Below are 17534 nucleotides of genomic sequence, written 5' to 3' on the forward strand. Positions count from 1 at the left end.
TTATAGAACATTAACTCTAGGGGCGCCTGGGTGGCTCAGTCAGTTAAGCATCCGACTTCAGCTCAGGTCATGATCTTGTGGTTCAGGAGTTCGAGCCCCACATTGGGCTCTGTGCTGACAGCTCAGAGCCTGGAGCCTGCTTCGGATTCTGTGTCCCTCTCTCTCTGCTCCTCCCCTGTTCACGCTCTGTCTCGCTCTCTTTCAAAAATAAATCAAAACATTAAAAAAAAAACCAGTATCTATGAAAAGAAGGAGGAAGTGCAGGATTGGATGAAGGACGAAGTTTACATACATTGCAGGCCCAACAAAGCTTCTGCGAACCTGGTGAAGAGCTCTGAAGTGAGTGTTTTCCCACTCACTGTATTAGGCCTCTGGACCCCCATCTTGCTCATTCACCAGATGCAGGCTGCACTGCAAAGGGCATGACCTTGGGTGAGGCAGCTCTCTGTAACGGAGTCCTAGTTCTAAGTAGCTGACAGCTAGAAGTTGTCTTCTTAGTGCACTCCCCCCAGCCAAACATCAAGTCCTTCTTTAAAGAAGAGTCTGGGGGCGCCTGGGTGGCACAGTCGGTAAAGCGTCTGACTTCAGCCAGGTCACGATCTCGCGGTCCGTGAGTTCGAGCCCCACGTCAGGCTCTGGGCTGATGGCTCGGAGCCTGCAGCCTGTTTCCGATTCTGTGTCTCCCTCTCTCTCTGCCCCTCCCCCGTTCATGCTCTGTCTCTGTCCCAAAAAAAATAAATAAACGTTGAAAAAAAAATTAAAAAAAAATAAAGAAGAGTCTGGATATGCAACTTTATGTATATCATACTACTTCCCTTGCTCTGTTTAGATATACTGGTTTTTATATATCGGTGAAGTACTTCCTCCAGAATTCCTGAGTCCCTTTTTGCCTGTGGGGAGAAGTCAGAAGGGAGAGATTAGTGGGATAAACCACAGCTCCTGCTGCTATAGTGGTTCCAGGGTCATAGTAGATAACTCATCACCTCACTTCTCCACTATCCATTTGCAGCGACCTCTGCTGACCTAAGACACTGGCCATAATGCCCTTCTCAGACCTGAACCTGTACATTTACAGTCACAGTTGGGCCAGAGGTACTAAGTGGATCACTGAGTTCTATGTTTTCTTCCCTGCCTACATTGTGTGATAGCCCACTTTCTACTGATATCAGGGTTATTTACCTCTTCTGAAATAGTGATGCCTCCTTTTGCCTACTGGTTCTTTGCACACAAAGAGCTGAGAGTATTTACGCATCAACCTGAAGTCCTTGTAGGGGATGCTGATGTAACAGTGGTGGGTGCCATGGGCTTGCTTATGCTGGCTGTTGCTGAATGTACCACTTCCATCTTAAAATGGATGTTTTCTAAACCCACTTAATTCATGATTTGCTGGTTTTGACAGGTTCTACCTCATAATGGGTAGTTCTGGTGGAGTAGTCATTTAGTGTCCCATGGGCATGCATTCTGTTTTTACCAGGATGCAATAGTATGCAAGGAGATGTTTTACAAAAGCATCTAATTGTCCACTGCAGATGGCCCAGCCTTGCTCCAAAACTCCAGGAGCCTATGGTGTTCTCCTATTGGGGCTTGCCACAAACTCCACATGGCATCTCTGCCCACCACTGGCACCACCGATACCAAGGGTTAAATAGACATCAGCTGAGTATGTATGTGGCGGTCTATTTCTGGACTCTCTGTTCCATTTATCTATTGATTTACTTTCATGCCAATATTACCTTGCATTGATTCCTGTAAACCAACAGTAAGTTTTGAAGTCAGGTAAAGAAAGTAAGCTCTCCCACTTTGTTTTTCTTTTCTTTTTTTAAAGTTTATTTATTTATTTTGAGAGAGAGAGTAGGGAGGGGCAGTGGGGGGAGAGAGAATCCCAAGCAGGCTCCATGCTGTCAGCACAGAGGCTAATGTGGGTCTTGAACTCATGAACTACGAGAGCATGACCTGAGCCAATATCAAGAGTCAGACGCTTTAGCAACTGAGCCACACAGGCGTCCCTGTTTTTCTTTTTTCAAGTTGTTTTGGCACATATTCAATTTGAGAGTATTGCTAGATTGTCTGCCACCCATCTATGTATATGGGTGAATAATTCCATACTTGATTTTTTTCATATTGGATACTATCAACTTAAAATTTTATCAGTATGGGGTGCCTGGGTGGCTCAGTTGGTTGAGGGTCTGACTTTAGCTCAGGTCATGATCTCACAGTTCGTGAGTTCCAGCCCCGCATCAGGCTGTGTGCTGACAGCTCGGGGCCTGGAACCTGCTTCCAATTCTGTGTCTCCCTCTCTCTCTGTCCCTCTCCTCCTCACGCTCTCTTTCTCTCAAAAATAAATAAACGTTAAAAAAAATTAAAAAAAATTTTTATCAATATGAAAAAGTTCATTGTTTAATTTACATATCTTTAATTATTATTGAGGTACCAGCCTGTTTTTCTATTGGGTTTTTGATCTGTGTCTTTATAGTTGTCTGATGACATATGTGTCTCAGGAAATAATTCAGTCCTTGACCTGCTTAAATTATTTTGTATATTAAAAATACCAGCTTGTAACCTGATTCATCATCTTTCTCTCCTTTAATATACAAGCTTCTTGAAAATTGGTATTACCTTGGTGTTTCTACTTCCTCAGTCCACATTTATATTTCAGTAGAATTCCGTAGGGCTCTGTCTTCATCATTACTGTGAAACAATTTCTAAAAAGGCCATCTTACTCTTATCTAATCCAAGGGACATTTTTTTTCCTTATCGTAGTGGATTTTTGGTTGCATCTGATATTTAATGCTTCCCTCTTCTTGAAATATTTTGCCGTTAGTTCCTCTGACACCATTCCCCCTTGATCTTCTCTCTCCCTCTCTCTTCTCTTCCCATCATCAAGCCCTCTTTCTCTTATCCCTCACCAGTTGGAATTTTCCAGGGCTCCATCCTTGGTGTCTTGTTTTTTCCATTGTATGTGCTTTCCCTGATTGATTGCATATCCTTTCTAGAATAATCTATAAGAACCACCAGTTTTGGATGTATTTTTATTGTATTTGATTGACTGAAGGCAATATTTGGCTTATAAATTCGTATCAAAGTAAGTAGCTATCACACATCTGCACACGTCTGCTGCACAGATGATTCTACACGTTTTTTTCCTCACGTGCATAATGCCATTTCTATGGATTGTCTTGCCCATGTCTCCTCTCACCTTATAAGCCACCTGAGAGTAGAGTGGAATACTAAACAGAACTCGCCCCCCTCCCCTATCCCCCCCCCCCACACATACAGCATGAATAACTTGGAGTATTTGGGCAGTAAGAATTATTTTTATTGTTTAAGCAAGATGAAATGTCATAAGCTAATGAGAGTAACATAAGAATTCACAAGAAAGTATTCTTAATGTATAGGTGTATGACTATAAAGCAAGAAAGTACACTTATTTGGCTTATGAAATAAAATAAAACATCTTTCATGATTTTATCTATCTATTCTGCTCTGTCTTGTGTATCTCTGTTCCTATCTCTAGGGTGATCACACATCACAGATTGTTCAGGAGAGGCTCTGTGTCCCATGTCCAGATATAGTGATTAATTGCACCTCTTTTCACTGTCAAAGCTGTCCTGGTTTGGATGACAAGTTATATTGATAATTATATTAATTATATTTGCCTCTTTACCAAAAGAAATTAATTGATATTCAAAAGACATTCATTAAAGTGTAGTGTAGCATAGTTGGTTAGGAGCATAAGCTCTCAGTCAGACTTTGGGAGTTTACATCATGGCTGCACCACTAACAAGCTGTGTCACCTTTTGGTGCCTGAAGTTCCTTCTCTGTATAAGGGGATAATAATGGTTTCTCCCTCAGCATTAAATTGGATCAGGGGTCAGCAAACTTTTTTCTGTGAAGGAATAAACAGTAAATATTTTAGACTTGGTGGGCCATATGGTTCTCGTCACAACTACTCAACAGTGTCATTATAGCACAAAAGCAACCATAGACAATATCTAAATGAATGAGCATTACTGTGTTCCAATAAAACTTTATCAAAACAGACAGCAGGCCAGATTTGCCTAAGTGTTGTAGATTGCAGACCCCTGCGTTATTTAAACATGTAAAAAACTATTAATTTAGGACCTCACAAGGCACGAGACTCCCCTGATTTTTGGCATGGGATCTCCCCCCAAAATAGGAGTGTGTGGGTATTTCTAACATAGGGAGCCATCTGAGCAAAGATGTAGAGGTGGGATCACTTTGCTCTCAGGTATGTGAGAAGTGGTATATATCTGCTGTTCTGTTGACACTTTCTTCTTAATCTTGTTTTCCTGACAAACTCCATCCCACACCCCCACCACCACTGCCACTCCAGTCCCTGACCAAGTTATTTACCTCTCACTGTGCCCTACAGCACCAGTCATGCCTCTATCAGGTCACTAGTCACACTACATTGTCACTATCAGATTCTGAGCTCGTTCCTTGCATTACCAAGCAAGACAATAACGAATTGTGTGAGTGAAGGAATGAATGAGCTTTACATTATGGTGGGACTCAATAGACATAAATATGTTTTTAACAAAAAAGGGAAAACTAGGCTGATACTGACACAGGCTTGCCCTGAGTAGCTGTCAGACCAAAGGGGAGAAAAGACAAACACTGGAAATCCCCATTCTTGGCAATGATGACTGTCATAGTAGAAGGCATATTGCAGCTGTGCCCATGAAAAGGCACAGATGCCAGGGGACTCTGGGAAAAAACTTAAAACAGGATATTGGCTCCCAGTTTTGAAGCATGAATAGAAGTTTTCCTGACATATGGTTGGGAAGGACATTCCAGAAGCATCATGGCCACTGTATATGACTTTAAAGAGCTGAGTGAACCCCAAGAATTTATCCATGGTGTCTTTAGGCATTAGTTAGGGCTGGATATTCTGTAGTGATGTTCAAAGACAAACTAAGACATACTAAAATTTTAAGTTTATTTGAGCAAAAAGTCTCTAATTGGGCAGCACCAAATCACAAGGGGTAAGAAGTGCTCCACTGACAAGAGCTAGAGGCAAGACTTTTATAGAGAAGATGCAGAAGCAAAGCAAGGAAATTATTTGATTGCCTATAGTTTAAACAGTTGTCTTATTTGGGAAAGCCTCATTTGTGATTGGTTGGCCTTAGGTTTTGATTTCTTAACCTTGAGGCACTTACAGGCTTAGGTTTTGGTTTGCTTGGGAGGGTTGCTAAGGCATTCGAACCACCTAATAGTCTCCTTGTTAATTAAACAGTAATAACACTATTACATGGTATTTATTATTTTTTAAAAACTGCGCAGATTCTGAAGTGCTTTCAGCAAACATTGAAACACCCAAATGAATATTTCACAACCTTCCTCTTCTTGACAAATGAGAGAACTGAGGGAAAGCAGCTGGCCCAAAGCCACAGAGCAAGTTCAAGACCAGGTTGAGAGGAGGTTTCAGGGGTTTTGGATTATCCTTCAGAGTTTATCCTCAAACACTTCTCCTCTGCTGCCATCTGAGGTGTCTTTAGCAGTGGCTGAGTTTTCCCATCCCAATCTGGGACAGCATTCCCAGGAGGGGAACAGTTGAATTCCATTTTCCAGGATGACTGGCTGGAGGTCACCAGATGAAAGCATTCTGACTTTCCCTCTCCCAGTGCTCTGTCTCAGGGAGAATACTGCTCCATCCTGACTTTTCCACCCCAATTGAAACCTAAATTAAATAACCTACCTCAGTAAGCATATTTTATCATTATTATACCTAATATTGGGGAAGTGAGGCAATGTGTTGTAGATCAACTGACTCTGGCTGAGCCTCACGCTCCTCTTTGGCTTAATAACGGGAGCGGGTTCTCCTATTCCCCCACCCCACTTCCCCATCTTTATTTGCACCTTGCACCGCGTGTCTCTTTTCTACACATCTTAGCGGGAGCGGTTCCCTGACTCTATCCTCAGAAACCTGGGATTCTTTGTTGCTCCCGCATTGTCCCAGTACATCTTTTCTGTAGCTCCCGTATTCCACTTCTACCTTGCCTTGCTCTCAGGATTCTCTGCTGTACGGCACTAACACCTACTCGAAATATGGCGCCTCCCATTCCGTCACACTCTCCGCTCACTAGGCGCAGCCATATTAATCTTCCTGGCTCAGCCCGACTAAACACCTGGAAAGTCTCGCGATAGAAGCAGGTCGAGGGCTGCGCCTGCTTCCGCCGTTAACTCCGGAGAGTCCGCATCCCTCACGGTGGGAGGGGGTGGCCTTGTCGCTCAGCTGAGGTCCCCGCAGGAGAGGCTGGGAGTTGAGGGGTCCGGTTCACAGAAAACGAGGTTTCAGTCACTGGCTGCGGTATTGGGAGTAAGGGCATCATGTTTGATCAGCGATTGAGCATCTCTAGCGGTCCGTAATTTTCGGTCTTTGGTTAGTAATTTAGCGGGCCTGCCCCAAATCACGATTGCCGCCCGGTATAGGTTGGTATTTAGTGATGCTGCTGGTAGTAGTGGACTCTGAGGAGGGTCAGCGACTGATTGGGAATTTGTGGGACTAGTGATGGAGCGTGTCTTTGTGATTCTGAGTCCCTCGGGTTGGGGTCACATAGAAATCAATGATTGGGCCCTGAAGACAGATATCCGTCTTTAGGGTTATGTTAGGTCAATGTATGTGGGGCTGTATTGGGCAGCTGTTAGGAGCCTGTGTGATAGCTTAGGGAGCAGATGGTTTGCGACTAGTGATTGGGGCTCCAGCCCTGAGTTGTAACGGTTTGCATTTAGGCTGCATTCCACACGCGTATTGTGCTGGGTTTTCTTGAATGGGTTTATGCCTGTAAGGATGTGAGGGTCAGGGAGAGTTCCCATCCTTCCCCCAAAGGTTTTGTTTCCACTCTTGGATCTATCTGGTCAATAGACTTGAGGCAGTTTATATTCTCTGCTACTGTCTGGTAGCTAGCTAAGTACTTCAAGCCAAAGTCTCTCAAAAATCCTCTCTCAAAGCTCCTTTGCTTTCTCCCTGTCTTCTTTCAATGCATGTGCTCTCTCTGGACAGTTTCAGCCACACTCATTGCATCACCTTCCACCTTGAAAGCCATGACTTGCCAATCTATAGCACCAGCCTAGACATTTCTAATAAGCTCCAGATTCACAGTAGCCAGCTGTCTCCTACACATCTCTGTGGGGTTCACTCACAGAACCTCAATCTTAACATGATAGAAATAGAATATATCTTCTTAGTTCTCCATAGTTGACCTGCTCATCCTACTATGTTCATCATCATGAAGAGTCACTCTTACTTCAGATGGCCATAGTAAAAATCCTGTAGACATCTAGTTTTCTCCCCAGCCTTCTTCTCCCCATGTCCAATCAATCTTCTGATCATGGTGATTTAGCCTCCCTGACATCTCTCCAGTTTGTCCTCCCCATTCCCACTGCTGTGGTCCTAGTTCAGACTGCATCTTCCCTTGCCCTAAATTTGTATCAGGAAGCCCTTGTAGCAGAGTGTTGCAAACTAAGGGAAAGTCAGAGGAAGGAATAGCTGATTCTATCCAGGAAAGGCTTTCTAGAGGAGGTGACATTTGAACTGAGCCTATACATTTGAAGTGGTCCTATAAGTCTATTGATGACAGTGACTGTTACAGCTTATTAAATGTATCAAGCTACTGAATTGTGCCCTTTAGGACTTCATTGATAAGAGTTTGGGTTAAGAGGTCAGTAGGACAATAGCTGCTAAAAATAACAATCTTTTTTTTTTTAATTTAAAAAGTAGCCGTTTATTTTAGAAAAACTGGAAAATGAAAATGCTAAATACAAGTCAATAGAAATCACTTTTAATCCTACCACCAAAGGTAACCATAACATTTTGATGTATGTCCTTTCAGACATATTTTTGTTCCTTTCAAATATATTTCTTTTCAGTATATATATTGTTTTATAACCTATTTTTCTTCCTTTGTAATACAACAAGAACATTTTTCCAAGTCTGTAAATTCTTCTCTAAGATACTTTAATGATTGTCTAGTATTCTGTCCTTCCATAACTGATTTAACCAGTCCCTATTGTTGAACATCTAGGTAGTGATAAAGCAGCATTGTGATGAGTATCCTTGCATATATATCTTTATGTGTGTCCTTGCTTTTTTTTTTTTTAGGATAAATATCTAATTATAGATTTATGGGGCCAAAGGAGGAGGAGAAACTTTTTAAATGTATAAAGGAATACACATTCACAAAGGTAAAACATACCATGACCTGACCTTTTCAGAACTGTAAGTTAATAAGTTGATGTTATCACAGCATAATCTTTTGTGGTCTCTCTGAAAGACACTTTTGAAAGGGGCAGGAATTCACAGGGCAGGCCCAGACTCTTAAGGTGGTCTTCTTTTTATCCCCTCCCTGCTCATCCCAGCTCTGTCTTTACAGATATCTGTGCCTTCTGAAGAGCAACAGAAAATGACCAAGTCTCAGGTAAGTGAGTTATTTATACCCCATTTTGTTTTCCATTGTATTTGAGGCAGTTTAAAAGAATTAATTCAATTAAATGAAAAAATGTAATTAGAAATCAGGGAAAATAAAACAGAAGTTCTAGACCAAGGAAATGCGAAATATAGTGATACAAGTTCATAGTTTTTCATAGTTCATTAAAGTTGAGCATATCATCTGCAAAGATATGATTTACATTACACATTATGATATTTTCTTGAGGGAATGAAAGCATTTTTGTCATTTAGGTTTAAAGTTATTCTCTTGATGGGTCTGCATACATATGATATAGTAGGCAGTATCCTTAACACTTAACCAACCCTTGATAAATTCTGTAGGAGGCTTCTCCATAGCTATTTCTTAAACCGTCGCTCAAAATAACAATAGGGCATAATAACAATGCATAATCCAATTTGAAGGCAGTAAAATCATGGGGCCCAAGTACATAGCTGCCAAAAAATTTACCTTGATCCACAAATTAAAGGTTGTAAAATTGGTCCAAGGAATTAACATTATTAAAGATCATAATAGTATCAATTTTAATTTGCAGTTTTTAACCAATAAATAATCAAATATTTTTCCTTTAAAATGCAATAGGTTGAGACCCTCAAAGTGTATATCAAGTGAGTATGCCTCGTGGATAGTGGAAATCAAGTGAATTTGCTCGTTTCTGTTGGTTTATTGCTCAGCTAAACACTGCTAGCAAACATCTTAATGGTTATGATTGTCATATGGTTTTAAATGTTTTTATTTGAAGGCATATATTATTGAATTTTTATCTATAATGTTCCATTGGTTATACCCACCATGTAGCACACAGTTGGAGTGAGTATAGTCGTCTTCAAAGTGGGGAGCATCCATTCCTAGAAGATGGGCAAGATGATGCACTGGGGTATGGGGAGAAAAGAGAATTACGTACATATATTCTTAATGTCATAATATCTCAGTGTTGAAGTGTTTGTATATAATTTATGGGTTTTTTTTTTGAAAAAGGTATGTATTATTGATGTACGTGCTTGTTTTTTAACTGAAAAATATCAAGAGTCACCTCATTAGAACAAAAGACACTCCTATCACCCAAGAAATTCCGAGGATTTTAGGAGCCCTGTGTCAAGAACCAGAGTCAAAGACCAAATACTAGAACAAAAGATGCTTATCACACCTTTATTGCTTAGGAAATTACAAAGTTTTAGGAATTCTGACTAGGAGCCAGGGATGAAGACCAAAATATATATATTTCTTATTGTATCACAGTATCCAGTGTCTGATTTTAAAAGCCTGGGGACTACTGGGTTATGTACCTGTACTTCTGCACCCAATTCTAATGTGTGGGGGTTCTTTCCTATACCACCGAGCAATCTTCTGACACCAGCTGGCTGTCCTACAATTCAGCTCAATTTTGACACTACCTGATGAAGTTTGGGGGTGATGGTGGGGTGGTCTGGAGCCAACGGCCAAGAAAGAATTCTGGAAGATGTCTTTGGTGTAAAAAGGTGATCTTATCAAAGCATGGGAACAGGGCCTGTGGGTAGAAAGAGCTGCACTGGGGTCATGATGGGTAACTCATTATATGCCCTCAGGTTGGGAGAGGATCAGGGTAGAGCAAGTCTCTAAGGAATTTTGGAAGCAAGGTTCCAGGACCTTGAGGGGCTAGCTGTTGCTAGGGAAGTGCCATTTATTACTGTTTAATAAAACCACAGTCATGAGAACCTTCCGATATATATCAGGGGGCCATAAGCTTGGAGTATGATTGCCAGCATATATCTTGGGGCAGTTGAGATAAAGGAAGTAGATTTACAGGATCCTCAAGGTTGGGATAATGTTAAGCTAATGTTCTCTTTTGCCCCCAGCAAAGGGTCATCCTTGAGGCAGCTGAGCTTCTAGAGGGAGGTCACTCTGCTAATCTCAAGGACTTGTCAGTGGGCTAGAGGCAGTAAGGGAATTTTTCATTTGCCTTAGTTTCCCACATTACCATGGCAAGCACTTAAACCCCTTTCCTTTGTTCTTGGGAGCTAGCAGTGTCCAAGAATATCACACATATTCCACTGGGTGGGAGGGATGGTGTGCCAGCCTGTATTTTGCCTCCAGCTTGCCGCATGCTCCCTCATCACTACCCACCTAGAGGTAGTATCAGATACTATAGGTCAAGGGCTCCCACAAGACTGCCCTTCACTTCAGATTCTGATCGGTAGAGAAAAATCTGTTACAAGATGGCCGACAGGACTGATAGAAAAATTCCAGTCCCCGACCAAAGACTCCCCTTCCAGGTTCTTCTTCCTACTCTGCTTGCCGCACACATGCACCAGATTAGTACTAATGCGGAATGTGGAAGTAACAGACTATAAATTGTCCCCCCTGTTCACTCAGGGCTCAGACCTCTGGAGAGTGATCTCCTGTAGCGTGTTGGTGTGAAATAAACCTCCTGCCTTCCAAGATCTCTGAGTGCCATTTGGTTCTTCTGCTGGGTGATCCAGACCAGGTTCCATTACACGGTCACTAGTCTTAAGTTGTTACCTCTGCTTCTGACTTACTAGCTATAATCAGAGGTTCCCACAACTTCCTCCTTTGGTTTTATTAATTTGCTAGAATGGCTCATAATGAGGACTCAGAAAACCAATTTACCCACTAGATTGCCAGTTTATTACAAAGGATGTTAAAGGATACAAATCAACAGTCAGATGAAAACATATAAGACAGAGTCCTGAACAAAGGAGAATGGAGTTCAAGGCCTGGCACCTGGCACCTGGCATGTGGAAGCATTCTGGTTCATGAACTTGGAGGTTCTCTGAATTCTCTCCACTTGGGTCTTTGTGGAGGCTTTATTACGTGGGCATGATTGATTAAATCATTGGCCATTGGTGATCCATTGAACCTCCCAACTCCACCTCCCTCTCCAAAAATCAGGAGTAGGACTGGAAGTTTCAATTCTCTATTCTTGGTTGGCTCCCCTGGTGACCAGCCACCCTCTCCTTAGGTGCCCCCCCATCGTCCCCCTCCCCCCCCCCCCCGCAAGCCATCTCATTAATATAATAAGAGAACTTTATCGCTTTCAACACAGGAAATTCCAAGGGTTTTAATTTTTTTTATGTTTATTTTTGAGAGAGAGGGAGACACAGAATCCAAAGAAGGCTCCAGGCTCTGAGCTGTCCGCACAGATCCTGACTCGGGGCTCGAACCCACGAACCATGAGACCATGGTTAGCCGAAGTTGGATGCTTAACCACCGACGTAGCCACCCAGGCACCCCTCCAAGGGTTTTAGGAGCTCTATGCTAGGAACTACAAAGACCAAATGTAAATTTCTTATTATAAATCACATTATCACCGTACTTTTGGTACTGTAACCGAACTAACATGAGTTTGCTCCTTGGTGAGTCAGAGATAGAAACTACACCAGGTAGAGTTATTGCACAAAGGAAACTTTTATTTGCAGTAAATAAGGAGATCCCAGGGAATAACTTCCAAAGCTGTGACACCCTGAGCAGGGGTGTGTGGGCTCTTTTTATTTAGGGTTTAGGATGAATATTCAGAAAGTGGAGCTTTGCCATTGCATGTAAAGGCAGGCAGAAGTTTGTAGAGGCATACTTAGAAAACATGCCTATGCATGCATCATATGTTAACCTTGAGGAAGCTTGTGCTTCTTTTAGGGCAGACACTTTAGCATTATAGTGGAGAAGTCAGACAAGGGTAAGGGGCTGTGGGCAAGCTCTGAGAGCCAGTAAAAACTGGATGGGGTCTTGGGTTCCTTACCTTGGGTAAGAAATTCAGGACCTTGCTTACTTTTGAAACAGCACTGGGAGTTTTACCATTGATTTACGGTTAGGCTGTTTCCTAGCCTGGTAGAGACTGTTAGTTTTCTGCATTCCCTTTGTTCCCTTAAAATCCTTAACTACTGAGGTTTTTGCATTTAATTCTAACCTTAGGAAAGTCTGCAAGAAATGTGCACAGGCAAGTAGAACCCAGAGGGCGTAGATCGAGAGAAAACAGTTGGGGGCCTAAAATGACTTCTCACAGAAGCTCTGTCTTGTCTTTTTCTGGGGACCTTTAACTCCTTCTGCTTCCAGTACCAGCGTATCTCCTCATTTCCGGACATCGTTTTCCTCTATCCCATCTCAACCATCTTCCATAGTCCTATTCTAGATATATAATCACCAATAACTGTACCTCCAAGCATTTCATTCTGGCCATTATTTCTGTTTCTGGTTTGCTTATGGTAGTACCTTGACTCCAGTAATTCTCCACTTCCATCCAAAGCTCTGATCCATTGATCCTCCACTTTTTCAGTGTCCTTTACACCCCACTCCCTACTTCTTACTTCTCGCTTTTCTCAGCTTGAATTCCATGCCTCATGGTTTTTATCTGAGCCACCGTCATCCCACTGAAATCTAATTGCCTAGTCATTATTGCCACTTGGCCAGATCTACAAGATCTATTATAATAGGCTATCTCAAAGTTAATCTGGACCAATAGAATTTTTATGGTAAAATCCATATAACATAAAATTTGCCATGTTAATCATTTTTAAGTGTGCAATTCAGTAGTATTAATTATGTTCACAATGTGTGAATCCATCACCACTATTTCCAAAACTTTTTCATCACTCCAAACAGAAACTCTGTACCCATTGAGCGATAACTCGCTTGTCTACCTTACCCCCACAGCCCTCGGTCACCTCAAAACTACTTCTGGCTCTGTGAGTTTGCTTATTCTAGATATTTCATATAATTGGAGAGGGGGGAGACACAGAATCCGAAGCAGGCTCCAGGCTCTGAGCTGTCAGCACAGAGCCTGACATGAGGCTCCAACTCATGAGCCATGAGATCATGACCTGAGCCAAAGTCGGGTGCTTAGCTGACTGAGCCACCCAGGCACCCCTGTTCTCTAGAGCATTTTAAAGCAAATCCCATGTATGGCATTTCATCAGTATATACTTGTTTTACAGATTTTTGTTGTCTTCATTTTATGAACTGATACTGGTTTTCCCTATAGTGGTTTCCTTTTAAAATCATGAATTTAAGTCAAAAAGTTGAATTGAAACTCTTAAGTCAGTAATAGTGCAAGTGACATGCAGATATGTAAAAATTGTGAAAGCAGCATATGAATAAATGATTTCTGAGAGCATTATTCTGAAGTACTTAAAATTCCTTGAGTTTGCCATGTTCTTTTTCATGTCGCCATAGCTTTTTTCATACTCCTTTCTCCATCTAGAATGATCTTTCTTCCTCTTCCATATCTTACTGGAGTTTACGCCGTTCATTTTTTACATTTCAAAAAAGTTATTTTATCTTTACTTTTTTAAAATTATTTTTACATTTTTCATTATTCATTTTGCCTAACTACATCTTCTACAAAGCCCAACTCAACCTCCCAAAATAGAATCATTCTTTCTTTCCTATTTGTATTATAACTTATTTAACACCCTGTAGCTTTTATATATTTACTTGTTTGCCTCCATCTACTAGTCTGTAAACTTCCTGTCTTTTGTTCATACTAGTATTCTGAGCACCAAATAATGCTGGCTGTGTGGTTGCCTAATAAGTGCTTATTGATGGAAAGAGAGGATGAATGATTCTCCATAGCAAAGGTTTCCTAATAGGTGTTCTGCTTCTCCCACATAGTAAAACTGGCCTCATAGTATAAACATCTTTAATTTATTAAGATGGACTCTGCATGATTAAAACAGCAGTGACTCCTGGTACATGCTTTACACATCACCTAGCGTTTTTCACTTTAGATTGAACAGGAACGTCCTGTACAGAGATTTGTGTCATTCAAGGATGTGACTGTGGACTTCACTTGGGAGGAGTGGCAGCAGCTGGATTCTGCTCAAAGAAACCTGTACAGGGATGTGATGCTGGAGAACTATAGCAACCTTGTCTCAGTGGGTAAGTGTCATAGACTCTGAGTCTAAAGTTCTTTCTTGGCCAGCAAGAAAGCAGAGACAGGATTAAAATATGAGAGATGGCTAATGTCCGGGAAAAGACAAGAGCCCCAAATAAGGGACCTTGCTCCATATGTATTAAGATCAGAGGCTTACAAATGTGATGGGCATGCATGAAGAGACAATGAATCTGTGAACATTAACTCATGGGCATGAGGGAAAGGGGGTTTTGAAGATATACGGTGTTTGGGGGTTTGGCTCAATATAAAACAAAATCCTGGTGCCAGGCAGATGGGCAGATGGTTGTTAACAGCAGACAGGAGGCGCTGTGTCTGTTTATCCTAGCTAGCCCAGGGGATAAGACAGATAGAGCACCTCAGGGTTAACAAGGCACCTTTCTTTTGTTAATCAGCTCCCTTCTGGGCAGCATCACCTGCAGCACAGCAGTCTATAGCCCTATTTACCTGTTTACCTAATTTGGTCCTTTCTGTGAAAGCAGCTTTCTGCCATAGTACTAAATTGGGGGTGCTTTTTCCCTGAATACCTAATCTTGCTTACCTCATATACCTTTGTATAGGGGGTTTTTGCCCCCCTTTCTATTCTGGAGGCATTTGCCCCCCCCCCCCGCCCCGTTTTATTCTGGGGGCCTAATCTTGTTTACCCAAGCTTGGGTGTGATTATCCCATGGCTTTGTAATTCTTTATGCCTTGTTAGCTCATCAGTACAGGCTCAGGGAATTCCTAAGCTTATTCCTCACAGGTAAGGACATCACTCAGAGGGTACTAGGAACTAATTACCTATTGCTATGTAACAATCACTTCAAAATTTAGTAGCTTAAAACGAACAATCTTTACTAACAATTTCTGTAGGTCAGGAATTTGGAAGGGCTTAGCTGGGTGGTTCTGGCATGTGGTCCCCTATGGTTGTAATCAGATATTAGCAGGGACTGCAGTCATCTGAAGGCTTGACTGACAGAGTAGGATCCATTTCTTTTCTGTACTTTTTTTTTTAAGAAGTTGCAATTTATTTATTTTTAATTAAAAATTGTTTATGTTTATTTATTTTTTTAAATATGAAATTTATTGTCAAATTGGTTTCCATATAACATCCAGTGCTCATCCCAACAGGTGCCCTCCTCAATGCCCATCACCCACCCTCCCTCCCTTCCACCCCCCATCAACTCTCAGTTTGTTCTCAGTTTTCAAGAGTCTCTTATGTTTTGGCTCCCTCCCTCTCTAACCTTTTTTTTTTTTTTATGCCTTCCCCTCCCTCATGGTCTTCTGTTAAGTTTCTCAGGATCCACATAAGAGTGAAAACATACGGTATCTGTCTTTCTCTGTATGACTTATTTCACTTAGCATAACACTCTCCAGTTCCATCCACGTTGCTACAAAGGGCCATATTTCATTCTTTCTCATTGCCACGTAGTACTCCATTGTGTATATAAACCACAATTTCTTTATCCATTCATCAGTTGATGGACATTTAGGCTCTTTCCATAATTTGGCTATTATTCAAAGTGCTGCTATAAACATTGGGGGTACAATTGCCCCTACGCATCAGCACTCCTGTATCCCTTGGGTAAATTCCTAGCAGTGCTACTGCTGGGTCATAGGGTAGGTCTATTTTTAATTTTCTGAGGAACCTCCACACTTTTCCAGAGCGGCTGCACCAGTTTGCATTCCCACCAACAGTGCAAGAGGGTTCCCATTTCTCCACAATCTCTCCAGCGTCTATAGTCTCCTGATTTGTTCATTTTGGCCACTCTGACTGGCGTGAGGTGATATCTGAGTGTGGTTTTGATTTGTATTTCCCTGACGAGGAGCGACGTTGAGCATCTTTTCATGTGCCTGTTGGCCATCCGGATGTCTTCTTTAGAGAAGTGTCTATTCACGTTTTCTGCCCATTTCTTCACTGGATTGTTTGTTTTTCAGGTGTGGAGTTTGGTGAGCTCTTTATAGATTTTGGATACTAGCCCTTTGTCTGATATGTCATTTGCAAATATCTTTTCCCATTCCGTTGGTTGCCTTTAGTTTTGTTGATTGTTTCCTTTTCAGTGCAGAAGCTTTTTGTCTTCATGAGGTCCCAATAGTTCATTTTTGCTTTTAATTCCCTTGCCTTTGGGGATGTGTCACATAAGAAATTGCTGCGGCTGAGGTCAGAGAGGTCTTTTCCTGCTTTTCTGCTCTAGAGTTTTGATGGTTTCCTGTCTCACATTCAGGTCCTTTATCCATTTTGAGTTTATTTTTGTGAATGATGTGAGAAAGTGGTCTAGTTTCAATCTTCTGCATGTTGCTGTCCAGTTCTCCTAGCACCATTTGTTAAAGAGACTGTCTTTTTTCCATTGGATGTTCTTTCCTGCTTTGTCAAAGATGAGTTGGCCATACGTTTGTGGGTCTAGTTCTGGGGTTTCTATTCTATTCCATTGGTCTATGTGTCTGTTTTTGTGCCAATACCATGCTGTCTTGATGATTACAGCTTTGTAGTAGAGGCTAAAGTCTGGGATTGTGATGCCTCCCGCTTTGGTCTTCTTCACTACCACTTTGGCTATTCGGGGTCTTTTGTGGTTCCATACAAATTTTAGGATTGCTTGTTCTAGCTTCGAGAAGAATGCTGCTGCAATTTTGATTGGGATTGCATTGAATGTATGTAGATTGCTTTGGGTAGTATTGACATTTTAACAATATTTATTCTTCCAATCTATGAGCATGGAATATTTTTCCATTTCTTTATATCTTTTTCAATTTCCTTCATAAGCTTTCTGTAGTTTTCAGCATACAGATCTTTTACATCTTTGGTTAGGTTTATTCCTAGGTATTTTATGCTTCTTGGTGCAATTGTGAATGGGATCCGTTTCTGTATTTGTCTTTCTGTTGCTTCATTATTAGTGTATAAGAATGCAGCTGATTTCTGTACATTGATTTTGTATCCTGCGACTTTGCTGAATTCATGTATCAGTTCTAGGAGACTTTTGGTGGAGTCTATCAGGTTTTGCATGTATAAGATCATGTCATCTGCAAAAGTGAAAGCTTGACTTTCTTTGCCAATTTTGATGCCTTGATTTCCTTTTCTTGTCTGATTGCTGATACTAGCACTTCCAACACTGTTAAACAACAGCGGTGAGAGTGAACATCCCTGTCGTGTTCCTGATCTCAGGTGGAAAACTCTCAGTTTTTCCCCATTGGCGATGGTGGGCTTTTCA

At 41.5% G+C, this 17534-nt stretch overlaps 1 protein-coding gene across 6 annotated transcripts in view; it reads left to right on the forward strand.

Moving 5' to 3' along the window:
* The window catches only part of ZFP37 (ZFP37 zinc finger protein), a 45508-nt gene that overhangs the window by 18711 nt on the left and 9263 nt on the right, over positions 1-17534 (forward strand). The window contains exons 1-5 of one of the 6 annotated variants that reach the window (XM_027034854.2): positions 5316-6382; positions 7739-7820; positions 8123-8205; positions 8394-8438; positions 14186-14336. The exons of 1 other annotated variant lie outside the window; for it this stretch is intronic. In XM_027034854.2, the coding sequence (XP_026890655.1) occupies positions 8146-8205; positions 8394-8438; positions 14186-14336 (256 nt within the window). In that variant the 5' untranslated portion in view covers positions 5316-6382; positions 7739-7820; positions 8123-8145. Of the gene's footprint in view, positions 1-5314; positions 7821-8120; positions 8206-8393; positions 8439-9050; positions 9077-14185; positions 14337-17534 lie in introns of those variants that run through there. 4 more of the 6 variants (XM_027034855.2, XM_027034856.2, XM_027034853.2 and 1 more) reach the window with 4 other exon arrangements.

The sequence above is a fragment of the Acinonyx jubatus genome, chromosome D4, assembly GCF_027475565.1.
Source record: "Acinonyx jubatus isolate Ajub_Pintada_27869175 chromosome D4, VMU_Ajub_asm_v1.0, whole genome shotgun sequence".
Taxonomy (NCBI): Eukaryota; Metazoa; Chordata; class Mammalia; order Carnivora; family Felidae; genus Acinonyx; species Acinonyx jubatus.